This window comes from Cherax quadricarinatus, chromosome 12 (assembly GCF_038502225.1).
Source record: "Cherax quadricarinatus isolate ZL_2023a chromosome 12, ASM3850222v1, whole genome shotgun sequence".
Lineage (NCBI taxonomy): Eukaryota > Metazoa > Arthropoda > Malacostraca > Decapoda > Parastacidae > Cherax > Cherax quadricarinatus.
Window position 1 is genome coordinate 9,512,494 of NC_091303.1, and position 27,500 is coordinate 9,539,993.

Below are 27,500 nucleotides of genomic sequence, written 5' to 3' on the forward strand. Positions count from 1 at the left end.
GCCCATGAAAACAACACAGTAACCCACGAAGGAGATCGCGACAGTAGCCTAGATAAAAGTAGTTAAAAGATGTGATGACATACGTGGAGAGGAGCCAGGCACTCCGAGGAGGGGGAAGGGAATGAAGGGATACATACACATAGTGCCAACTAGTGTAGCAGTGCCAAGGTTAAACCGACTTCCTCGTCTGTTGCCAATTGGAGAGAGAGAGAGAGAGTGTTTCCTGACAGAGGCCACTAGTTAGTGGGTTAATGAATCAGACATGCGCTGAACACTTTTCTTTCTTTAATACCGAAACGTTTCGCCCCCGCAGCAGGTGTTTTTCAATCGCTTACGGAATCGACTTTTATTTAGTTGCTCGGACTCCTTCTCTCGAGGGATTTGATTATTGCAGATAAAGAGTGAGGAATATGTAAAAATTGCACATGCACAGATATACTTTTGTCAGCCCTCTTAGAATTTCTTCATTGGCTGTTGAATATCTGTTTGCTCTTGTGCTATTATCCAGAGGATGGATATGGGGAGTAAAATAAACTAGCCACTACCGCCCACAGAATGGATATGGGGTGTACAATAAACTAGCCATATTCGCCCCCCCCCCTTCCACAGGATGGACATGGGGTGCACAGTAAGCTGCATACAGCCATTCACAGTATTGACATGGGATGTGCAATAAACTAGCCACTTCCTTTGGCAGGAGAGGGGAGAGCACACTGTAGGATGCACAATATGGGGTGTACAAAATGAAGTGCACAATAAACTAGCTGCTTCAGTGATAAACTGAAACTGACCTTTCTAAAAACCTCCAAAAAGTTAAGGAAATATTCTCACCTGTTTTAAATACTGAATTAGAATCAGAGTCAAATGTAACAAGCATACAGAACAACAGTCAATGGAGAATATCCGGCTGTTAAAACAGCAGTCAGTGGAGAATATCCGGCTGTTAGAACAGCAGCTGGTGGAGAATATCTGGCTGTTAGAACAGCAGTCAATGGAGAATATCTGGCTGTTAGAACAGCAGTTAATGGAGAATGTCTGGCTGTTAGAACAGCAGTCAGTGGAGAATATCTGGCTGTTAGAACAGCAGTTGGTGGGGAAAACAACTCACTTTTAAAAAATCAACACTGACGAGATGTAAGGTTTATTGACAATCGAAACGTTAAAACGAGTCACTAAATAGGAGCGGCGAACATTTTGATCAGCCACACAGTGGATATTAATAGCGATATCTTTTTCTCCCTCGGTTCTTTGAGAGAGAGAGAGAGAGAGAGAGAGAGAGAGAGAGAGAGAGAGAGAGAGAGAGAGAGAGAGAGAGAGAGAGAGAGAGAGAGAGAGAGAAACACGATATGAAATCTTCTCTTATGGACGACTTTATCTATATAAATCTCTCAAGAAAGATACTGTTACTCTTTCTTTCATTTCTTTTGCAACACAAAAGATATCAGATGTGTTTTTTTTTTATTATCATTAGCAATTCCAGTGTGTGTGACGCAAAGAGTCGAAATTATCGTATATTATTGCATATGATTTTGCCAAATTCGTGTCTTTGTTCACATATGTATGCTTGCATGTTTCTTTTGGCAAATATGTATATTGAAATCTTTGATTTTTATTATTATTATTATTATTATTATTATTATTATTATTATTATTATTATTATTATTATTATTATTATTATTATAATTATTATTATTATTATTGTTATTATTTTCAAAATCCTTCTTCTTTTATTTATTATTAGATTTGATTCTAGGACCGGTAGCTTACGTCCATTGTCTTGGATCAAGAGCCTCTTAATTTAAATCTAATAAACCTGATCAATTAGATTATCAATATATTGACCAAAATAAAAAGAAAAGGGCTAAACTCATCAGGGTTTCCAGGAATTCCAGCTGGTTTGGAAGAGGCTGAAGGAAACCTCATTGAGACAAGAGCCACTAGCTGGACTTCGTCTCTGGTTCAAATACTGGGGACCCTTAGCCTCGGAGAAGCGTGTTTGCCTCAAGGGAAATATTCCTGGCTCCCTTGAAGACCTCACAATAATTTCTTTTTCCAAATATTGCGTGACGTTTTCTTGTTTATTAAAAAAAATATACAAAGCATTTCAGTGCATAAGTGCAGGCAGAAGAGTGTCAGTACTATAGTCCCAAACATGACTCACGAAATCGTAATGACACGATTGCAAACAAACCATACCACGGGCGGGGATAGAGCCCGCGATCAGAGAGTCTCAAAACTCCAGACCATCACGTTAGCCACTGGACCAGCTAGCCACAATAAGATTCGCCCAACTAGGTATATTTCTACACCATAGGAAGGTTAACATAGGCACCACTGTGACCACAAATGCATTTGTGGTCACAGTGGTGCCTATGCTAACCTTCCTATGATGTAGAAATATACCTAGTTGGACGAATCTTATTGTGGCTAGCTGGTCCAGTGGCTAACGCGGTCTGGAGTTTTGAGACTCTCTGATCGCGGGCTCTATCCCCGCCCGTGGTATGGTTTATAGTCCCAAAAGAAGTCTTAGTGCTGTAAGTGCAGCAGACAGTTCCGTCTTGCACTGACTGTTGGCAAGCGCTTTAGCGCTGAAAGTTTAGCTAAGAAAAAGCTGTTCTGGTGCCATAATTTGTAGCGAGAAGCGCTTGTGCAATAAATAGTGAATAAAGCAGAAAATGTCATTGTCAGCGGTGCGAGAATTGATAATGAAAAATGACTTAACGTTGCTGAAGTAACTTTGGCTAGGGCGACGTTTTTCTCTCTGTAGCGCATCACAAAGTTATGATTTGATAAGGTTTTACACTGAGCGAAACGTTGTCCCAATAAAAACTTTGGTCTGCGACGTGTGTTATTTTCTAATTTAGTCGGCAGTACGCCATTTTGATTCTGGAGTTAAGGGTTTGTAAATACAGCAATAATCCCTATGGCGCAAACACAGCGATAAGTGACCGAAAAAGAAAGGGAAAAAAAAAACGTTCGTGTGCATGCGTATAAGTAAAACTACGTGTAAAAATAAAACCTGTCTACTAAAACGTGAAGCAAACAGAGGCAGGCTGATGGTGTCGCTACAGCAGCTCAACGACACGTAACGCAAACCAAAACTTTTCATCATGTTTTGATATAGCTCAACCCTGAGCGAAACGTCGTCTTAATTTGCATTACGTCGCATGACGGCATTTACTGCCGTCTCACTACGTAAAAGAAGCCAATATATATGTCGTACCCAATAGGCAAAATTTGCGATTTTGTCTTAAATAGCAACATCTTGCCGAATACGGCAAGCGAAACTAATATAACACCCACAATGCCTTGTACCTTCTCACAAAGTGCTTGAGTCTGCCCAGGTTGACATATTTCCTAAGATGTGCACCTTCATATGATAACCCTATACTCCACGAATATGAGAGTATCCTGAGGCAGATTTTTACGAAAGTACTTAACATTACTCCAGTTTTCGGGCAGTGGAACCAAGCTACACTTCCAGTCAGACTAGGAGGCATTGGTGTCCGAAAGTCATCACAGATTACGCTACCTGCTTTTCTGTCCTCATGTATTGCATCCAGAGGACTTGTAGCAGCGATTCTCCCTGAACATCTTAGGGACAAGATTGGAGTCCAGGACTAAGAGTTCATTGACGGAGCCATGATCTGGGATAGTCTAACGGGTTCTGAAACCAGACCTGCTACCCCCAACAACTACAAACAATCGCACTGGGATGGTCCAATAGTGGAAAATATAGCCTCAACAGTGTTGCAGAGTGTGTCAGGGAAGGATAGAGCCCGCCTCCTGGCAGTGAGAGCTCCTCATGCAGGGGACTTTGTGTTGGCTGTCCCTAACTCCAGCCTTGGCTCACGCCTCGACCCACAGACCATCCGCATTGGTGTTGCCCTTCGACTTGCCGCCCCTATTCTCGCCAAACACAGGTGTATTTGTGGCAGTGAAGCAGCAGACCGATTCGGGTACCATGGTCATGTGTGCCGTAAATCCGACATGAGGAGGTTAATAACTTTATCAAGAGGAGTCTCACAACAGCCGGATGCCCAGCATTAAGGGAGCCACCCCAACTATGCAGATCAGATGGCAGCCAAAAGCGTCCAGATGGTATCACCCTTCAAGCCTGGTCAGACGGCAAGCAGGTGGTGTGGCACTATACATGTGCATCTACCTTGGCTGATACTTATCTCCAATACACCAGGGAGGAAGGAGGGGCAGCCGCCAGCTTCAGGGAGTCCCAGAAGTCTAGAAAATATGGAGAACTTGCCCATCAATATATATTTGTTCCCAACGGGTCGGAGACCCTTGGCTCATGGGGAAAGAGTGCCTCTAAGTTTCTTGAGGAGCTGGGCAAAAGACTAATCAGGGTAACTAGGGATCCCAAGACAGCTAGTTTTCTGTTTCAGCGACTCAGTGCGGCTGTTCAGAGGTGTAATACCTGCTGTATATTGGGCACGCGCCCCAACTCTGAGGAGCTGGATGAGATTTTCGCATTATAATCAGTGACAAACACCTAACAATATGTACTATATATATATATATATATATATATATATATATATATATATATATATATATATATATATATATATATATATATATATATATATATATATGTAAAGAGTATTGAACTAGAATGTCTTCTGTAAAAGTATCCTTTGTGTATGTAGTTTTTTCCTTTTCTATTACTAGTCTTTATGCCTTCTTGTTGACTTTATTGCTCTTGACACCAAGAGTGGCTACAGGGAGCAGCGGTGCCGGTAGCAGCGGTGCCGGTAACAGCGGTGCCGGTAACAGTGGTGCCGGTAGCAGCGGTGCCGGTAGCAGCGGTGCTGGTAGCAGCGGTGCCGGTAGCAGCGGTACCAGTAACAGCGGTACCAGTAGCAGCGGTACCAGTAGCAGCGGTGCCGGTAGCAGCGGTGCCGGTAGCAGCGGTACCAGTAGCAGCGGTGCCGGTAGCAGCGGTGCCGGTAGCAGCGGTGCCGGTAGCAGCGGTACCAGTAGCAGCGGTACCAGTAGCAGCGGTACCAGTAGCAGCGGTACCAGTAGCAGCGGTGCCGGTAGCAGTGCTGCCGGTAGCAGCGGTGCCGGTAGCAGCGGTACCAGTAGCAGCGGTACCAGTAGCAGCGGTACCAGTAGCAGCGGTGCCGGTAGCAGCGGTGCCGGTAGCAGCGGTGCCGGTAGCAGCGGTACCAGTAGCAGCGGTACCAGTAGCAGCGGTACCAGTAGCAGCAGTGCCGGTAGCAGCGGTACCAGTAGCAGCAGTACCAGTAGCAGCGGTACCAGTAGCAGCGGTACCAGTAACAGCGGTGCTGGTAGCAGCGGTGCTGGTAGCAGCGGTACCAGTAGCAGCGGTACCAGTAGCAGCGGTACCAGTAGCAGCGGTACCAGTAACAGCGGTGCTGGTAGCAGCGGTGCCGGTAGCAGCGGTACCAGTAGCAGCGGTGCCGGTAGCAGCGGTACCAGTAGCAGCGGTACCAGTAGCAGCGGTACCAGTAGCAGCGGTACCAGTAGCAGCGGTACCAGTAACAGCGGTGCTGGTAGCAGCGGTGCTGGTAGCAGCGGTACCATTAACAGCGGTGCTGGTAGCAGCGGTACCAGTAGCAGCGGTACCATTAACAGCGGTGCTGGTAGCGGCGGTGCTGGTGGCAGCGGTGCCGGTAGCAGCGGTGCTGGTAGCAGCGGTGCCGGTAGCAGTGGTGCCGGTAGGAGCGGTGCTGGTAGCAGCGGTGCTGGTAGCAGCGGTACCATTAACAGCGGTGCTGGTAGCAGCGGTACCAGTAGCAGCGGTACCATTAACAGCGGTGCTGGTAGCAGCGGTGCTGGTAGCAGCGGTGCCGGTAGCAGCGGTGCTGGTAGCAGCGGTGCCGGTAGCAGTGGTGCTGGTAGCAGCGGTACCAGTAACAGCGGTGCTGGTAGCAGCGGTGCTGGTAGCAGCAGTGCCGGTAGCAGCGGTGCTGGTAGCAGCGGTACCAGTAACAGCGGTGCTGGTAGCAGCGGTGCTGGTAGCAGAGGTACCAGTAACAGCGGTGCTGGTAGCAGCGGTGCTGGTAGCAGCGGTACCAGTAACAGCGGTGCTGGTAGCAGCGGTGCTGGTAGCAGCGGTGCCGGTAGCAGCGGTGCCGGTAGCAGCGGTACCAGTAACAGCGGTGCTGGTAGCAGCGGTGCTGGTAGCAGCGGTGCTGGTAGCAGAGGTACCAGTAACAGCGGTGCTGGTAGCAGCGGTGCTGGTAGCAGCGGTACCAGTAACAGCGGTGCTGGTAGCAGCGGTGCTGGTAGCAGCGGTGCTGGTAGCAGCGGTACCAGTAACAGCGGTACTGGTAGCAGCGGTGCTTGTATCAGCGGTGCCGGTAGCAGTGGTTCTGGTAGCAGCGGTACCAGTAATAGCGTTGCTGGTAGCAGCGGTGCTGGTAGAAGCGGTACCAGTAACAGCAGTGCTGGTAGCAGCGGTGCTGGTAGCAGCAGTGCCGGTAGCAGCGGTGCTGGTAGCAGCGGTACCAGTAACAGCGGTGCTGGTAGCAGCGGTGCTGGTAGCAGAGGTACCAGTAACAGCGGTGCTGGTAGCAGCGGTGCTGGTAGCAGCGGTACCAGTAACAGCGGTGCTGGTAGCAGCGGTGCTGGTAGCAGCGGTGCCGGTAGCAGCGGTGCCGGTAGCAGCGGTGCCGGTAGCAGCGGTACCAGTAGCAGCTGTGCCGGTAGCAGCGGTACCAGTAGCAGCGGTGCCGGTAGCAGTGGTACCAGTACCAGCGGTGCCGGTAGCAGCGGTACCAGTAGCAGCGGTGCTGGTAGCAGCGGCACCAGTAGCAGTGGTTCCGATAGCAGCGGTACCAGTAGCAGCCGTGCTGGTGGCAGCGGTACCAGTAGCAGCGGTGCCGATAGCAGCGGTACCAGTAACAGCGGTGCTGGTAGCAACGGTGCCAGTAGCAGCGGTGCCGGTAGCAGCGGTGCCGGTAGCAGCAGTGCCGGTAGCAGCAGTACCAGTAGCAGCGGTGCCGGTAGCAGCGGTACCAGTAGCAGCGGTGCCGGTAGCAGCGGTACCAGTAGCAGCGGTGCTGGTAGCAGCGGTGCCGGTAGCAGCGGTGCCGGTAGCAGCGGTGCCGGTAGCAGAGGTACCGGTAGCAGCGGTGCTGGTAGCAGTGGTACCAGTAGCAGCGGTGCTGGTAGCAGCGGTACCAGTAACAGTGGTGCTGGTAGCAGCGGTGCTGGTAGCAGCGGTGCCTGTAGCAGCGGTACCAGTAGCAGCGGTGCTGGTAGCAGCGGTACCAGTAACAGCGGTGCTGGTAGCAGCGGTGCCTGTAGCAGCGGTACCAGTAGCAGCGGTGCTGGTAGCAGCGGTACCAGTAACAGCGGTGCTGGTAGCAGCGGTGCTGGTAGCAGCGGTACCAGTAACAGCGGTGCTGGTAGCAGCGGCACCAGTAGCAGTGGTTCCGATAGCAGCGGTACCAGTAGCAGCCGTGCTGGTGGCAGCGGTACCAGTAGCAGCGGTGCCGATAGCAGCGGTACCAGTAACAGCGGTGCTGGTAGCAACGGTGCCAGTAGCAGCGGTGCCGGTAGCAGCGGTGCCGGTAGCAGCAGTGCCGGTAGCAGCAGTACCAGTAGCAGCGGTGCCGGTAGCAGCGGTACCAGTAGCAGCGGTGCCGGTAGCAGCGGTACCAGTAGCAGCGGTGCTGGTAGCAGCGGTGCCGGTAGCAGCGGTGCCGGTAGCAGCGGTGCCGGTAGCAGAGGTACCGGTAGCAGCGGTGCTGGTAGCAGTGGTACCAGTAGCAGCGGTGCTGGTAGCAGCGGTACCAGTACCAGTGGTGCTGGTAGCAGCGGTGCTGGTAGCAGCGGTGCCTGTAGCAGCGGTACCAGTAGCAGCGGTGCTGGTAGCAGCGGTACCAGTAACAGCGGTGCTGGTAGCAGCGGTGCCTGTAGCAGCGGTACCAGTAGCAGCGGTGCTGGTAGCAGCGGTACCAGTAACAGCGGTGCTGGTAGCAGCGGTGCTGGTAGCAGCGGTACCAGTAACAGCGGTGCTGGTAGCAGCGGTGCTGGTAGCAGCGGTACGGAGAAGGGGTATGATGTTGTAGCTTGTGGGTAATGGACATGAATAAAAATATAACAAGTCACAATACCATGACTGGAACAAAAGTCACAATACCATGACTGGAACAAAAGTCACAATACCATGACTGGAACAAAAGTCACAATACCATGACTGGAACAAAAGTCACAATACCATGACTGGAACAAAAGTCACAGTACCATGACTGGAACAAAAGTCACAATACCATGACTGGAACAAAAGTCACAATACCATGACTGGAACAAAAGTCACAATACCATGACAGGAACAAAAGTCACAATACCATGACAGGAACAAAAGTCACAATACCATGACTGGAACAATACACAAATAAGCAGCACCAGTGAGAAAGAAACATACATGTATGAATGCTTTCACTCAGGACATCTTCCATATTTAATCGTATACCGTATGGGCGAGGTGACGAGAGACACATGTGCAACGTTTTGGGATCTTCATCGACGAAACGTTTTAGGTTAGGAAAGACTGAAGGTGTTCAAGGCTGAGGTATTGATTACCTTCAGTAACCTCTCACCTTCTACTGTTGTCTCAGGTATTGTACTGACGCCTGCTGTGAAGACGAAACGTTTCGCCAGTAAAGATACGTATATGTTGCCCATATGGTTTAGGACGTCTTCAGTGAAAACGCTTCCAACACATTTCCAATGACATCCCACAAGTTGTCGACAGTGATTTGTCTTCTTGCAAGTAACAGTTTATGTTGCAGGCTAACAAGACTCTGTGCAGCGGTGCGTTTGTGCTAGTGAAGAACTCTGCTGGAGGTTAGCACTTAGCAATAACATTGAGCAAAGCGGTGGGGAAGATAAGGAAGAGGTGAAGGAAGAGGAGGAGGAAGTCACCGCAGTGCCACGTTCGATAGCTCTCTTACCGGCACTGGCCTTGGCTTTGGCTTTGCTCTTGGAGGCGGAGTTGGATTGGGCACGTCCAGGAGGTGGGGGGTCCGGGGGGGTAGGGTAGTAGGCATCCTCATGCGCAGGAAGGTAGGCATCGTAGGCAGCGTAGGAGTCAGGGTGTAGGACGTCAGTGGACGGCGGTAGGGGGTTGTGGGCGTGGAGGAGGGAGGGGTGCTGGGAGTGGATATGGAGGGGTTCGGGGAGGGCGTATTCGTCGCTACCTTCACGTTTGGAGCCGCCCATGACGGAGAGGAGGGCGGGCGGAGACTTCAGTTCCGCCATAGACATCTCCAAGCTGGGCTGGTGGACGTGGTGGACGCCCGTGGACGTAGCCACATTGCTGTAGTCGTGGGCGGCCGCCGTCAAACCCACAGTGTCCGGGGTGGCGTCCTTGGGTGGTGTGGGCGGAAATGTGAAGAGATGGGTGTGATGTAGAGGCGCTGAGGGTGGTGGGCGGGAGGTGAGGGGTGGCACCCATGAAGTGGAGGGCGTGTGGGACACGCCCATGCCGCGGGAGTGGTCCGGGAACCAGGCGGCGTGTAGGGGCGTGGGGTAGTGTGGGCGGACTGGGCTGCCACTCACGCGACCTGCAACAATGTAAACAAAACAATCAGTGACGTCATTATACGGGACTGCATCCACGTGACCTGCAACATTGTAAACAAAAAGTCAGTGACGTCATCATGAATTTCCTAGAAAGACTGATAATAAGACATTAGGTTTGAAGTCAATCGACTGTACAAGGGTCATTAAGGCTGCATATCACCTGTGCACCACCAGTCAGTATTATTATTATTATAATCAAAAAGAAGCGCTAAACCACAAGGGCTATACAGCACCACCAGTCAGGAATACTTTAATCCCATAATACAGAGATTAAAGAAAACTCAGTGTATAATCACCGGGAGATACGCACCTCTGGGTATATATACATTGACAAAAACACACCTTTCAGTGCATATACACCGACAAACACACAATTCTCAGTGTATATACACCGACAAACACACACCTCTCGGTGTAAACATCCTGTGTCGAGGCACGCTTCTTAAGTCTCCAAGATGACGTAGTACAGAGCTGCTAGCATCTCCGTGTAACTATCATATTGTTAAGTTCCTTGACTAACTGTTTTGTAAGGCATACTGTAAGTCCTCCAAGCCTTCGCCACGGTTGAGCACTTCTCCAAATGGATCAGGAAAACCAGAATCGGCCTCCCAACCAGATACTCAATCTGTGCCAAGTAAAGCAACAGCGACACTTCCCATCCCAACAAAATCAGCATTTTCGTGAATGTCACTTCCGCCCGGGTTCGGTTGGACTACAGGTACGTCGGGAAATTTGTATCAGTACCAGATGCTGACTTAATCAAGCGTAAATTTTGACAGAGAAACTATCATTACACTCTGCGTTGTTGCATGCTGGAATGTGACCAAATTTATAAATTCAAAGAAAAACTCGCTTACAACTGCTTTCTATCCACAGTGGCACATTACCAGCCCTTCTAGGAAAATGCCCTGAGTCTTTTCATTTTAAACAACTCATTATCAACTTGCCTAAATTCAACCACATCCTGCTATATACAGAGTATTGCAAATAATTCACAATCACAAATAACTACGTTGTAAAGTTTGTGTAACTGAATTCATGACTGTAAACTTATTACTATTAATTCAAAATCAGTAACTCTCTAAATAGTTCATTATTACGAAAACTTGCTTAGGAAACACAGATGCTGGAGCCCAGTCCCTGGAATCACCACATTCCTCTGCAATTCTTTGACCATCGCATAATACATCTAACTTCATTGTCTGAACCCCTGCTGGTTATTGACAGCTAAACTTAAAATTACTTATGACCGCGTTGCGAAGGCTAAAAAATGCGTATGCTTATACAGCTCAAAGTTCGCCCACGATAAATTTACCTTTTCCGCATCAACATTTTCTCCCGTAAGGTTTAAACATATTTGTGAAAACAGGTATTTAGGCTGGAGCCATTGGAGATATCATGAGTGGTGTGAATATTATGCAGAGAATAAAGAGCGTATAAATTAGAAGACGGAGTGGTGGTATCAAAGGTATTATTCAGAGGGAGGAGGAAAGGTTGATGAGATGGGTTAGTAATTTAGAAGGGATGGAGCAGAATAGGTTTACAAAGAGGGTGTATGAATCGAGGGTGGACGGAAGGAGGGGTAGATGCTTGAGCATTTAGTGAACAGGCAGAACAAAAAAAAAGTTCCTGCGTTGAAGGAACACGTCCGTGACCTGAAGGATCGTCCGTGCACTGAAGGATACGTCCCAGCGTTGAAGGATCCGTCCGTATGCCCAAGGAACAAGTCCAAAAAGCTGAGGGAACACGTCCCTGCTTTGAAGAAACACCCCTGAGCTAAAGGAACATACACCCTTGCTTTTAAGAAACACTCCTGCGCTGAAACAACACGTCCCTGACCCAAGAGAATCACAAGCCTGGACAGGAAGAGGAACCAGCACAACCAGAGCCCCGCAGAGCATCAACAACAAGGGAATCAACCCCGACAACAACTCGTTTGATTGTCCCCGCCAATGAGCTTTCTCGCTCCTCACCTAGAGCCCTGGCGGAGATATTTAAAAGGCAGGGGGTTGACTGCACCTCCTTACCCTCCCCCCCTTTTCGAGCTAAGATAAATGGCCGGCGACCGAGGGGTAACAGACGCGTCGATCGACACCAAGGTAAACACACTCCAACAAGAGAGGAAATGCCGAGAGCTTTACGAGATGTGGGGGGGGGGGGAGCGCCGGGCCCCACATACTGCTGGCAGCTAGGAAATGCCTCCTTTTAAGGGGAAGGGGATGCAGTGAGGCTGGAGAAGAACTCTTGATCTAAGAAATGGAAAAATGCCTTTCCGTTCCTCGAATCAAACTTGATAACCACCCATTCTCCATATGCAGTATGACGCAAACAGATTTAAAGTTTCTCAGTGAATTTAATAATAATAATGATGATGATGATGATGATGATGATAATAATAATAATAATAATAATAATAATAATAATAATAATAATAATAATAATAATAATAATAATAATAATAACAATAATAATAATAATAATAATAATAATAATAATAATAATAATAATAATAATTAAAGTAATAAATATAACAGAATAATAATAATAATAATAATAATAATAATAATAATAATAATAATAATGGTATAAACCTTGGTAATAAATACCGACAAGTTGGTTTAGAAAGACACGTAAGCAAACACTATAACATATTTATTAGAAAACGTTTCGGTCCTGGGACCTTGATCACTTCTAACATACAGAGGTAGAAAGACATTATATATATAGGCGGAGAGTGAGATGTGACGCACGTGACCTGAGGAATGTCATAAGAACATAAGAATGGAGGAACACTGTAGAAGGCCTACTGGCCCATGCGAGGCAGGTCCTTATCAAAACAACCTCTGTCTATGATGAGGACCAGTAGACGATGAAATCATGTGACTCCTGTGTTGTTGGGTTGGTGCTGCTTAAGTATCATGTATGCCAATGTTTTTGAAATTTTGTAGTTTCCAGTGTTGCGTTCTATAGTGTCGGTGACGGTGATTAGTAAGGCTTCTAGGCACCGTCGGCGTCTGAGGTCTGGTTCGGTGAGAACGAGTTGTGCCTCGTTCCAGTTCATCAAATGCCCCGTTGAGTCTCTGTGGAGGACACAGGCGTACCTTACATCGTCTCTGTTAGAGGCATTTCGATGCTCATTCAGGCGGACTGCCAGATCTCTGCCTGTCTCGCCTACATATTTCTTGGGACAGAACCCACAAGGGATCGTGTAGACGCCTGCTGTAGAAGTTAGAGGTGTGGGGCTGCGTTTAGTAGTGAGGTCTTTGATAGAGGATGTGTTTATGGTGGAAACGTTGATGTTACTCATAGCAAGTGCCCGGCGAGTATTCGTGGCAACATCGCCACATGGGAGTACTATGAACTGTTTAGGGGGCTGTTCCATGGGCGGTTTGTTGAGGATAGCTTGTGCCTTGAGTCTGCAATCTCGGATGAAGAAAGATGGGAACTGAAGACGTGTAAAGGCTTGTGTTATGTAAGTGCATTCTTCTTCTAGAAAACAAGGGCTGGAGATGCGAAGAGCTCTCAAGAAGAAGCCAATGAGGACTCCTCTCTTAGTGCGGGTATCTTGGTGTGAATAAAAGTGTATAAGATCGTCCTTGTTGGTAGGTTTTCTATACACTTTGAAGAGAAGTTTGTCACTGTCGGGAGATCTGCACAGTAGAACGTCGAGGAAAGGAAGTTTGCCATCATTTTCGAGTTCAAGTGTAAACTTTATTGATGGTTCAACTGCATTGATCTTGTTGAGAAGGGCCTGGATATTGAGACGTCTTGGATAGAAAACCAATATATCATCAACGTATCTTAGCCAGGTAACGGTGTTGGGAATGAGGGTGCTGAATTTCTCTGTCTCCAAGTTTTCCATGAAGAGGTTGGCAAGCACAGCACTGAGCGGGCTGCCCATTGCCATCCCAAAGCATTGTTTGTAACAGTTGTCCTGATACTTGAAGAAGTTGAAATTAACACACAGTTCCACTAGATTGATGAAATCTAGAAGAGGTAAAGGGAGGTCGTGGTTTTCAGTGAGCCTCTGTCTCAGAATGTTGATTGCAGCGTCAGTAGGAACGTTGGTAAAGAGGGCTGTGACATCGAAGGAAGCCATGCTTTTGTTTTTGACATTCAGGTTGGAAATTCGGGAGAGAAGGTCACCTGAATGTTTGAGGTGGGCTTGACTGATAGTGCCCAGAAGCGCTGAAAGGTATTTGGCAAGGTGGCCGGCTAGTTTGTGTGGTGCACTCCCTATGCCCGAAGTGATAGGCCGTAGTGGGATGCCAGGTTTGTGTGTCTTAGGAAGGCCATACAGGCGTGCTGGTTTCGGTTGACCTGGTAAAAGTTTAAGTAGTTTTTTGCCTTGTTCTGATTCTCGTAGCATCTTACGAAAATCAGAACAAGGCAAAAAACTACTTAAACTTTTACCAGGTCAACCGAAACCAGCACGCCTGTATGGCCTTCCTAAGACACACAAACCTGGCATCCCACTACGGCCTATCACTTCGGGCATAGGGAGTGCACCACACAAACTAGCCGGCCACCTTGCCAAATACCTTTCAGCGCTTCTGGGCACTATCAGTCAAGCCCACCTCAAGTTAAGACACATGTGCAACATCTGGATATCTTTATTGTAGTAGACGTTTCGCCATCCAGTGGCTTTATCAATACAGATTCTAGGACATAATAGGAAGACAGTAGAACTATATACAAAAGATGAGGTAATCAGTCCCTCGGCCTTGGAGTTAGTGTTCACAGCATCGTGGTGGAGGAGAGTCTGGAGCAAAGGCAAGAAGACTGGCGCTTTTTATAGGCGTCAGTGAATGGGACGGGCAGCAGACGAGGTCAGTCACTGGTAGGCGGGATTCCCCAGTGGAAGTAGGTCCTTCCCAAAGAGATGGGTTAGTTGCAGCAGCCGTGAAGAAGGTCTTGCAACTGCAACTAACCCATCTCTTTGGGAAGGACCTACTTCCACTGGGGAATCCCGCCTACCAGTGACTGACCTCGTCTGCTGCCCGTCCCATTCACTGACGCCTATAAAAAGCGCCAGTCTTCTTGCCTTTGCTCCAGACTCTCCTCCACCACGATGCTGTGAACACTAACTCCAAGGCCGAGGGACTGATTACCTCATCTTTTGTATATAGTTCTACTGTCTTCCTATTATGTCCTAGAATCTGTATTGATAAAGCCACTGGATGGCGAAACGTCTACTACAATAAAGATATCCAGATGTTGCACATGTGTCTTAACTTTCATATTGTCGGTATTTTATACCTTTCTTTGCACAAGCCCACCTCAAACATTCAGGTGACCTTCTCTCCCGAATTTCCAACCTGAATGTCAAAAACAAAAGCATGGCTTCCTTCGATGTCACAGCCCTCTTTACCAACGTTCCTACTGACGCTGCAATCAACATTCTGAGACAGAGGCTCACTGAAAACCACGACCTCCCTTTACCTCTTCTAGATTTCATCAATCTAGTGGAACTGTGTGTTAATTTCAACTTCTTCAAGTATCAGGACAACTGTTACAAACAATGCTTTGGGATGGCAATGGGCAGCCCGCTCAGTGCTGTGCTTGCCAACCTCTTCATGGAAAACTTGGAGACAGAGAAATTCAGCACCCTCATTCCCAACACCGTTACCTGGCTAAGATACGTTGATGATATATTGGTTTTCTATCCAAGACGTCTCAATATCCAGGCCCTTCTCAACAAGATCAATGCAGTTGAACCATCAATAAAGTTTACACTTGAACTCGAAAATGATGGCAAACTTCCTTTCCTCGACGTTCTATTGTGCAGATCTCCCGACAGTGACAAACTTCTCTTCAAAGTGTATAGAAAACCTACCAACAAGGACGATCTTATACACTTTTATTCACACCAAGATACCCGCACTAAGAGAGGAGTCCTCATTGGCTTCTTCTTGAGAGCTCTTCGCATCTCCAGCCCTTGTTTTCTAGAAGAAGAATGCACTTACATAACACAAGCCTTTACACGTCTTCAGTTCCCATCTTTCTTCATCCGAGATTGCAGACTCAAGGCACAAGCTATCCTCAACAAACCGCCCATGGAACAGCCCCCTAAACAGTTCATAGTACTCCCATGTGGCGATGTTGCCACGAATACTCGCCGGGCACTTGCTATGAGTAACATCAACGTTTCCACCATAAACACATCCTCTATCAAAGACCTCACTACTAAACGCAGCCCCACACCTCTAACTTCTACAGCAGGCGTCTACACGATCCCTTGTGGGTTCTGTCCCAAGAAATATGTAGGCGAGACAGGCAGAGATCTGGCAGTCCGCCTGAATGAGCATCGAAATGCCTCTAACAGAGACGATGTAAGGTACGCCTGTGTCCTCCACAGAGACTCAACGGGGCATTTGATGAACTGGAACGAGGCACAACTCGTTCTCACCGAACCAGACCTCAGACGCCGACGGTGCCTAGAAGCCTTACTAATCACCGTCACCGACACTATAGAACGCAACACTGGAAACTACAAAATTTCAAAAACATTGGCATACATGATACTTAAGCAGCACCAACCCAACAACACAGGAGTCACATGATTTCATCGTCTACTGGTCCTCATCATAGACAGAGGTTGTTTTGATAAGGACCTGCCTCGCATGGGCCAGTAGGCCTTCTACAGTGTTCCTCCATTCTTATGTTCTTATGACATTCCTCAGGTCACGTGCGTCACATCTCACTCTCCGCCTATATATATAATGTCTTTCTACCTCTGTATGTTAGAAGTGATCAAGGTCCCAGGACCGAAACGTTTTCTAATAAATATGTTATAGTGTTTGCTTACGTGTCTTTCTAAACCAATAATAATAATAATAATAATAATAATAACAATAATAATTTAAACGTATTACAGAACTAAACTTTCAGAAAATACATTGAAAATATTTAAACAATACGAAAACTATAATTACATACTAGTATATACTTTTTTTATTAATTTTGCTAGCATCTATTTACAAGAGTGTGACAAACACCGGTCAAGGATACAAAATAACCCACATGTATAAAAAAAAAAAAAAACAGTTGACGAGGGCCTCAGAAGTGAGGCCAAAAATATAGAGGTCATCTCGTAAACTCTTATTTTCTGCGGCCGGATTAGTTTGCACCATTTACTGACGTGAATAAAAGACACAGGAACAGAGCCAAGCATTTATGGGAGCAACGTTTCGCCATGCATAGAGCTTTATTAATGGTCTAGGTCTGACCGAAACGTCGTCAAAAATTTCTTTCTCCTATATTCGGGTTACTTTTGTATTGTACCTATTTATTCTTCATTTACTATTTACATACGCAAATGTGGCAAATCACAATGGCATTTCACCGTGTCTGCTTATAAACAAAATGCGCCCATTTAAAACACTTCGAACGCAACTGCTAAAGAGAGAAAAGAGAAAAGGCTCCGTCGACTATAATTCTACTCTCTAACAATGCCTTATCACCTTGGCGTATACGATCGCTTAAATTACTTATAGTTCGCTACGGCCCATCGCTTATTTCACTTATACACCGACGGCCAGATGGACGATAGGGAAAATGAGATTCAACCCAACCTAACGTGTACGCTAACTACTCCACACACACTACTCAACCCGACGTAAAAGTCTGTATATTTACCAAGATGTAATCGTTATTAACATATTTATGCACACATACACACACACACACACACACACACATACACACACACACACACACACACACACACACACACACACACACACACACACACACAGGCTCTTAGAGTAGGGAGAGAGTGGACCTGGTAGCGACCAACGAGGAGGCGGGGCCAGGAGCTGCGACTCAACCCCTGCAACCACAAGTAGGTGAGTACACACGCAGGCACACACACACACACATAAAATACTCCATCCCCACTGCTATAAGTAGCGGAGGAGAGTGTGAGTTTTGTCTCCAGTTAATGGCTGCTCATGAACTTGATGTGATGCATTATACAACACGGAGAGTCTCAATGAGATTATAAGAGGAGACAGGTTTTGAATGATTCAGGATAAGGGGGGGAGTACATTCCTGGGTAGTGGTTTGAGGAACACAAGTGGGACTGATCTCGTAGACGGTGCACCAACCCTCTTCATATGGAGATACGCAATGCAGACCTTTATTTTACGTTCCGCTCTGGATAAATGCTTGACGAGGCTCGGTCCTGAAGGGAGCATCGTCTAAAATAAACTTCTGTGTTACATTTCCTTGCGACCAGTATTCATAACTCAACAAATCGTAACAACACGATTGAAAACAAATCATGGAAAGGGCGGGGATAGAACCTATCTCAAGTGAGTTCCAAAACTCCAGGACTGACTTGTCATGGGTTCAATCCCTCCCAGCTCCGTAGTTCACCAGAGTGAGCAACGCTGTGGAAGTGATCGGCGTCAATCATGGCTGACAGACTGACCTCAGTCTCTTCAACTGTCTCTGGTATACGATTCACCTCTGTACTCGACTGAAGAAGCCTGCTTAGTAGGTTCCAGTTACTGCTGACACTGTTTCTAGAGCTCAATGTGAAAAAGATCAAGTCAACCGAGTTCTGAAAGTTGCAAAATGAAACAGCAGTAGTCAGCCATCCCAAAATGTGAATCACGTATGTGAGGATCATGCTAGAGTAAGTAGCACCATTGTGAAACCCACACCTCCATGTTCACGTTAGAATAATGGAGACGGTCTAGAGGCTAAGACATACGGTTGACGACGAAGACGACAAAGGATGAATCACGGACAAATAAATGTTGAAAAAAAGGACACAGACATAAAGCGTTGTATTTAAAGACGTGTTCTCCACTGTCTGACTTTTTTTTTTTTTAGGTAATTAACGAAGTTCCACATTGGGCAAAACGTCGTAAAATAAAATGTTCACTCTGTTCACGAATCTTTGGTTGCAGAGGCTTGCCAGGAAACCTTATTATATAAATGGTTTAGAAAGCAGACATTTTGGAATCTTTATTGTGGAAACGTTTCGTCAGTCATTGGCTTCATTAGTACATTACAAGGAAGAAGGGCGGAAAAAGAGGAGTCTGAGGCAATCAGTCCCTCAGTGTCTTTAAAAGCACATCAATGGGGCCAGCCACTGGCTGGCGAAACGATTCCAGAATAAAGACACCCATATGTTGCACAAACATCTATTTCATTATTGTCTGCTCGCTAAATCATTTTTATAATATCTGTCAGACACAGTAACATCTTGGGATCTTGATACAGGGAATTTTTCAACACTGGCTTGACTTATAAGGCATAACGTACTTCCACTAATGGGTTTTGTCCACCTGTGACGCCACCTCCAGCTTCTTCACCTCACCTATCTGCAGTATATTAGCCTCATCTCCAGGCTGAGGGACTGATTACTTCAAACTCCTTCTCATCTTCTACCGTTCTTCTCTGTGTTGGACTGATGAAGTCACTGGCTGGCGAAACGTATCCACAGTAAAGATACCCAAATGATGGCAGCAATCGTGTTGCTACCATAAGGAGCAAACACAGACGACGGGTCCCAGGAGATATGATCCCACAATACACGATACTCACAACCCTAACGGAGTGAATAAAGACAATTTATTTCAAAGGAGTGGAGACGGGGAGAGAACACAGTTGGAAAATGAAGATCTGAATAAGCCAAGGAGATAAAACAAGAGCTTCGATCGTGAGGGTTAGTCAGTGGACGGGTGACACCAGGGTAAACAACACGCAGAACGTTACTCCCATACACATGTGCAACTCTTGGGTATCTTTATTGAGGAAACGTTTCGCGACACAGTGGCTTCATCAGTCCATACAAAGGAGAATGGTGAAGAACATGAGGAGTTTGAGGTAATCAGTCCCTCAGCCTTGAGTCGATATGGTCAGCCCATCAACCCTGAAAAGAATACAGCATATCTGCGGAGAAGTAGCTCAAATACCGTAGGCAGGAGAGGTGCAGCAGTCGTAGGTGGTGTCACATTTGACCAGTGTGGAAGTAGGTCGTGCCCAAGGGTTAGGGATCTTAATACTTGGGAATTCTTCGCTTGCCTAACCCTTGGGCACGACCTACTTCCACACTGGTCAAATGTGACACCACCTACGACTGCTGCACCTCTCCTGCCTACAGTATATAAGCTACTTCTCCGCACATATGCTGTATTTTTTTCAAGATTGATGGACTGACCACATCGATTCAAGGTTGAGGGACTGATTACCTCATTCTCCTCCTGTTCTTCACGATTCTCCTTTGTATGGACTGATGAAGCCACTGTGTGGCGAAACGTTTCCTCAGTAAAGATACCCAAGAGTTGCACATGTGTCTAATTTATCAACGTGTCAGTTCTCTGGACCATTCATCTACAACCCATACACAGTCTTCGACACGGAGAAGCGTTAAATCCGTGAGAAGTCTTACTACTCCAAATATGAATGGGAGATAATCATGTCTGTTCCGAGATAGGGAAATGTAACTCCAACTACGTAAATCAAAATCCCTTCAATAGCAACATTGCAAAGCCCCCTCCCCCTGATGAAATGCTACCCTTCACCGGGATGGATTAATACTAGTGAAGGGCTGTTGAGCTCTTCACTAGTATTCAGTGAAACCTGACTACTTCTCTTTTCACAGACTCTGTGTAACCCCTACTGGTTTACATGAGTTTGTTAATTATTTCCTTGTTATATTTACTGTCACCGACATGCGCAGAGGGAGCATGTGATAGATGTCGGTAGAAACGAGAGACACGGAGGGAGGATGAGAAAGGTGAAGGGAGATGAGTGAGACAGAGAGGGAGGGAGGGAGGAAGATATAGAGCATTGATAATAATATACTGCTGAGAGGAATGAGAGGTGACATGATAAACACACATAAGACTGAGAAACATAACACTTCTGCAACATTTGGGTATCTTTACTGAGGAAACGTTTCTCCAGCCAGTGGCTTCTTCAGTCCATTGCAAAGAAGAACTGTGAAAGAAGAAGAGAAGTTTGAAATAATCAGTCCCTAAAACTCCTCCTCTTCTTCCACCGTTCTTGTCTGTATTGGACTGAAAAAGTCACTGGCTGGAGAAACGTTTTTTAAACCATTTGTCACACAAAAGACTGTCAAAGTACACGAAACAATGGGACGAAGAAGAGTTTCAGAAGCCAGTGCCAGGAAGATCAGACTGCCACAGTGTGACACTATAAAAAAGAACAGGTGCCAGAGGGACACATGGAAGTTCTTTTTCAGAGAATGGGAGAACAAGGGAAGGAATTACAACACGAGGAAGTAAACGCCACAACCACTGCACGTTTAAAAAAATTAAGTGTGAGTTTAAATGCTGAAGATGGTACACTACCAGCTTAAGTGGTGGTGGTGGCAGAGGTGGTGGTGGTTGATGTGGTGGTGGCAGAGATAGTGGTGGCAGATGTGATGGTGGCTGATATGGTGGTGGTTCACGTGGTGTTGGCTGATGGGGTGGTGGCAGAGGTGGTGATGGCAAAAGTGGTGATGGCAGAGGTGGTGATGGCAGAGGTGGTGATGACAGAGGTGGTGATGGCAGAGGTGGTGATGGCAAAGGTGGTGATGGCAGAGGTGGTAATAACAGAGGTGGTGATGGCAGAGGTGGTGATGGCAGAGGTGGTGATGGCAGAGGTGGTGATAACAGTGGTGGTGATGGCAGAGGTGGTGATAGCAGAGGTGGTGATGGCAGAGGTGATGGCAGAGGTGGTGATGTCAGAGGTGGTGATGGCAGAGGTGGTGATAACAGAGGTGGTGATGGCAGAGGTGGTGATAACAGAGGTGGTGATGGCAGAGGTGGTGATAACAGAGGTGGTGATGGCAGAGGTGGTGATAACAGAGGTGGTGATGGCAGAGGTGGTGGTGACTGAGATGATAGTGACTGAGGCGGTGGTGACTGAGGTGGTGATGCATGATGTGGTGATGGCAAAGGTGGTAATGCAAGTGGTGATGACGAGGGGGTGATGGCAGTGGTGGTGAAGGCAGAGATGGTTGATGGCAGAGGTGGTGATGGCAGAGGTGTTGATGGCAGAGATGGTTGATGGCAGAGGTGGTAATGGCAGAGGAGGTGATGACAGAGGTGGTGATGGCAGAGGTGGTGACGACGGACGGGGTGATGGCGGAGGTGGTGATGGCAGAGGTGGTGATTGCAGAGGTGTTGATAGCAGAGGTGGTGATGGCTGATGTGGAGGTAGTTTGGTGGTGATGGTGGTGGTAATAGTGGTGGTAGTGGTGACAGTAGTGTGGTGGTGATGGTAGTGTGGTGGTGGTTGTTGTGGTGGTTGTGGTGGTGGTGATGATGTGGTGGTGGTGGTGATGGTAGTACGGTGGTGGTGATGATGATGGTAGTGTGGTGGTGATGGTGATAGTAGTGTGGTGGTGGTGATGGTAGTGTGGTGGTGGTGGTGATGATGGTGGTGTGGTGGTGGTGTTGGTGATGGTAGTGTGGTGGTGGTGTTGGTGATGGTAGTGTGGTGGTGGTGGTGGTGATGGTGGTTACTAGTAGTATGGTGGTGGTGATGGTGATGGTAGTATGGTGGCTGTAATGGTAGTATGGTGGTGGTTGTGATGGTAGTGTCATGGTGGTGAAGGTGATTGTAGTATGGTGGTGGTGATGGTAGTATGGTGACTTTGATGGTAGAATGGTGGTGATGGTGATGGTAGTGTAATCTTGGTGGTGCTGTTGGTAGTATGATGACGGTAGTGTGGTGGTGATTGCAGAGTGGTGGTGACTGTAGTGGATTGGTGATGATGGTAGTGTAGTAGTGGTAGTGGTGACAGCAGAAGAAGAAACAGGTTTGGAATAAGTAACATCGACCGTCGCGTCTGCATCAGTGAGTGGTAGCACCAGTATACCAGTTTAAGCTTCAAAGTTGACCCTATGGTAAGTATTACTAAGTTATGTCTGTGTTTATATGTGTGTGTGTGTGTGTGTGTACTCACCTAATTGTACTCACCTAATTGTGGTTGCAGGGGTCGAGACTCAGCTCCTGGCCCCGCCGCTTCACTGATCGCTACTGGATCCTCTCTCTCTCTGCTTCCTGAGCTTTGTCATACCTCTTCTTAAAACTATGTATGGTTCCTGCCTCCACTACTTCACTTGCTAGGCTATTCCACTTGCTGACAACTCTATGACTGAAGAAATACTTCCTAACGTCCCTGTGACTCGTCTGAGTCTTCACCTTCCAGTTGTGACCCCTTGTCCCTGTGTCCCCTCTATGGAACATCCTATCTCTGTCCACCTTGTCTATTCCCCGCAGTATCTTGTATGTCGTTATCATGTCTCCCCTGACCCTTCTGTCCTCCAGTGTCGTCAGTCCGATTTCCCTTAACCTTTCCTCGTACGACATTCCCTTGAGCTCTGGGACTAGCCTTGTTGCAAACCTTTGTACTTTCTCTAACTTCTTGACGTGCTTGACCAGGTGTGGGTTCCAGACTGGTGCTGCATACTCCAGTATGGGCCTAACATACACAGTGTACAGTGTCTTGAACGATTCCTTATTAAGGTATCGGAACGCTATTCTCAGGTTTGCCAGGCGCCCGTATGCTGCAGCGGTTATTTGGTTGATGTGTGCCTCCGGTGATGTGCTCGGTGTTATGGTCACCCCAAGTTCTTTCTCCCTGAGTGAGGTCTGTAGTCTTTGTCCACCTAGCCTATACTCTGTCTGCGGTCTTCTTTGCCCCTCCCCAATCTTCATGACTTTGCATTTGGCTGGATTGAATTCGAGAAGCCAGTTACTGGACCACATGTCCAGCCTCTCCAGGTCTCTTTGCAGTCCTGCCTCATCCTCGTCCGATTTAATTCTTCTCATCAACTTCACGTCATCTGCGAACAGGGACACTTCAGAGTCTATTCCTTCCATCATGTCGTTCACATATATCAAAAATAGCACTGGTCCTAGAACTGACCCCTGTGGGACCCCGCTCGTAACAGGCGCCCACTGTGATACCTCTTCACGTACCATGACTCGTTGCTGCCTCCCTGTCAGGTATTCCCTTATCCATTGCAGTGCCCTTCCTTTTACGTGTGCCTGATCCTCCAGCTTCTGCACTAATCTCTTGTGGGGAACTGTGTCAAAGGCCTTCCTGCAGTCTAGGAAAACGCAATCTACCCAACCCTCTCTCTCGTGTCTTACTTCTGTTACCTTGTCATAAAACTCCAGGAGGTTTGTGATACAAGATTTGCCTTCCATGAACCCATGCTGGTTTTCATTTATAATCTTGTTCCTTTCCAGGTGTTCGACCACTCTCCTCCTGATAATCTTCTCCATGACTTTGCACACAATACATGTCAGAGACACAGGTCTGTAGTTTAGTGCCTCGTTTCTGTTTCCTTTCTTAAATATGGGGACTACATTAGCTGTCTTCCATTTCTCAGGTAGTTGCCCAGTTTCAAGGGATGTGTTGAAGATTGTGGTTAGAGGCACACACAGCATCTCTGCTCCTTCTCTAAGGACCCATGGGGAGATGTTGTCCGGTCCCATCGCCTTTGAGGTGTCAAGGTCACTTAAGAGCTTCTTCACCTCCTCCTCAGTTGTTCGTATGTCATCCAACACTTGTTGTTATATTCCCTCTTGATGTTCCCTTCTGTGCTGTCTTCCCACAGGCCCGGTGGCCTGGTGGCTAAAGCTCCCGCTTCACACACGGAGGGCCCGGGTTCGATTCCCGGCGGGGTGAAAACATTTCGACACGTTTCCTTACACCTGTTGTCCTGTTCACCTAGCAGCAAATAGGTACCTGGGTGTTAGTCGACTGGTGTGGGTCGCATATTGGGGGACAAGATTAAGGACCCCAATGGAAATAAGTTAGACAGTCCTCGATGACGCACTGACTTTCTTGGGTTATCCTGGGTGGCTAACCCTCCGGGTTTAAAAATCCGAACGAAATCTTATCTTATCTTATCTTACTGTAAAAACTTCCTTAAATCTCCTGTTCAGCTCCTCACATACCTCCTGATCATTTCTTGTGAGTTCTCCACCTTCTGTCCTTAATCTGATCACCTGGTCTTTGACTGTTGTCTTCCTCCTGATGTGGCTATACAACAGTTTCGGGTCAGTCTTGATTCTCGATGCTATGTCATTTTCATACTGTCGCTGGGCCTCCCTCCTTACCTGTGCGTACTCATTCCTGGCTCTGCGACTGATCTCCCTATTTTCGTGTGTTCTCTGCCTTCTGTACTTTTTCCATTCTCTATTGCACTTTGGTTTTGCCTCCTTACACCGTCGGGTAAACCAGGGGCTTGTTCTGATCTTCCCGTTGTTACTGTTGCCCTTGGGAATGAACCTTTCCACTGCCTCCTTGCATTTTGTTGCTACATATTCCATCATTTCATTTACTGGCTTTCCTGCCAGTTCTCTGTCCCACTGGACCTCCCGCAGGAAGTTCTTCAACCCTATGTAGTCCCCTCTTTTATAGTCAGGCTTTTCCCATTCTATTCCTGTTATTCTCTCCACTTGCAGCTCTACTATGAATTCAAAGCACAGAACCACGTGGTCGCTAGCTCCTAGGGGACTCTCATACTTGATGTCCTCAATGTCAGAGCTGCCCAGGGTGAACACAAGGTCCAATCTTGCTGGTTCATCCTCCCCTCTCACTCTGGTAGTGTCCTTAACATGTTGGTGCATGAGGTTTTCCAGCACCACGTCCAACATCCTGGCTCTCCATGTTTCGGGACCCCCAAGCGGCTCCAGGTTTTCCCAGTCAATCTCCCTGTGGTTGAAATCCCCCATAACCAGCAACTTTGCTCTGCTGGAGTGAGCTCTTCTTGCCACCTCAGCACGTGTGTCCACCATTGCTCTGTTGCATTCTTCATATTCCTCTCTTGGCCTCCTGCAGTTCTGTGGTGGATTATACATCACTGCAATGACCACTTTGTGTTCCCCAGACTGAAGTGTACCTGCTATGTAGTCTCTTTCTTCCCTGTGTGTGTGTGTGTGTGTATGTGTGTGTGTGTGTGTGTGTGTGTGTGTGTGTGTGTGTGTGTGTGTGTGTGTGTGTATGTGTGTGTGTGTGTGTGTGTGTGTGTGTGTGTGTGTGTACTCACCTAGTTGTACTCACCTAGTTGAGGTTGCAGGGGTCGAGTCCAAGCTCCTGGCCCCGCCTCTTCACTGGTCGCTACTAGGTCACTCTCCCTGAACTGTGAGCTTTATCATACATGTGCTTAAAACTATGTATGAATTCTGCCTCCACTACATCGCTTCCCAAACTATTCCACTTCCTGACTACTCTGTGGCTGAAGAAATACTTCCTAACATCCCTGTGATTCATCTGTGTCTTCAACTTCCGACTGTGTCCCCTTGTTGCTGTGTCCCATCTCTGGAACATCCTGTCTTTGTCCACCTTGTTAATTCCTCTCAGTATTTTGTACGTTGTTATCATGTCATCCCTATCTCTACTGTCCTCCAGTGTCGTCAGGTTGATTTCCCTTAACCTCTCCTCGTAGGACATACCTCTTAGCTCTGGAATTAGTCTTGTTGCAAACCTTTGCACTTTCTCTAGTTTCTTTACGTGCTTGGCTAGGTGTGGGTTCAAAACTGGTGCCGCATACTCCAATATGGGCCTAACGTACACTGTGTACAGGGTCCTGAATGACTCCTTATTAAGATGTCGGAATGCTGTTCTGAGGTTTGCTAGGCACCCATATGCTGCAGCAGTTATTTGGTTGATGTGCGCTTCAGGAGATGTGCCTGGTGTTATACTCACCCCAAGATTTTTTTCCTTGAGTGAGGTTTGTAGTCTCTGGCCCCCTAGACTGTACTCCGTCTGCGGTCTTCTTTGCCCTTTCCCAATCTTCATGACTTTGCACTTGGTGGGATTGAACTCCAGGAGCCAATTGCTGGACCAGGTCTGCAGCCTCTCCAGATCCCTTTGTAGTTCTGCCTGGTCTTCGATCGAGTGAATTCTTCTTATCAACTTCACGTCATCTGCAAACAGGGACACCTCAGAGTCTATTCCTTCCGTCATGTCGTTCACAAATACCAGAAACAGCACTGGTCCTAGGACTGACCCCTGTGGGACCCCGTTGGTCACAGGTGCCCACTCTGACACCTCGCCACGTACCATGACTCGCTGCTGTCTTCCTGACAAGTATTCCCTGATCCATTGTAGTGCCTTCCCTGTTGTCCCTGCTTGGTCCTCCAGTTTTTGCACCAATCTCTTGTGTGGAACTGTGTCAAACGCCTTCTTGCAGTCCAAAAATATGCAATCCACCCACCCCTCTCTCTCTTGTCTTACTGCTGTCACCATGTCATAAAACTCCAGTAGGTTTGTGACACAGGATTTCCCATCCCTGAAACCATGTTGGCTGCTGTTGATGAGATCGTTCCTTTCTAGGTGTTCCACCACTCTTCTCCTGATAATCTTCTCCATGATTCTGCATACTATACATGTCAGTGACACTGGTCTGTAGTTTAATGCTTCATGACTGTCTCCTTTTTTAAAGATTGGGACTACATTTGCTGTCTTCCATGCCTCAGGCAATCTCCCTGTTTCGATAGATGTATTGAATATTGTTGTTAGGGGTACACATAGCGCCTCTGCTCCCTCTCTCAATACCCATGGGGAGATGTTATCTGGCCCCATTGCCTCTGAGGTATCTAGCTCACTCAGAAGCCTCTTCACTTCTTCCTCGGTTGTGTGCACTGTGTCCAGCACATGGTGGTGTGCCCCACCTCTCCGTCTTTCTGGAACACTTCTTTGAATCTCTTGTTTAGTTCCTCACATACTTCACGGTCATTTCTTGTTGTCTCTCCTCCTTCCTTCCTTAGCCTGATTACCTGGTCCTTGACTGTTGTTTTCTTCCTGATGTGGCTGTACAACAGTTTCGGGTCAGATTTGGCTTTCGCTGCTATGTCATTTTCATATTGTCTTTGGGCCTCCCTTCTTATCTGTGCATATTCGTTTCTGGCTCTACGACTGCTCTCCTTATTTTCC

At 47.3% G+C, this 27,500-nt stretch overlaps 1 protein-coding gene across 2 annotated transcripts in view; it reads right to left on the minus strand.

Moving 5' to 3' along the window:
* The window catches only part of LOC128686535 (GATA-binding factor C), a 339,721-nt gene that overhangs the window by 213,180 nt on the left and 99,041 nt on the right, over positions 1-27,500 (minus strand). Inside the window, exon 3 of one of the 2 annotated variants that reach the window (XM_070084232.1) lies at positions 8,947-9,558. In XM_070084232.1, coding sequence (XP_069940333.1) covers positions 8,947-9,558 — 612 coding nt within the window. The remainder of the gene's footprint in view (positions 1-8,946; positions 9,559-27,500) is intronic. The other variant, XM_070084233.1, reaches the window with a different exon arrangement.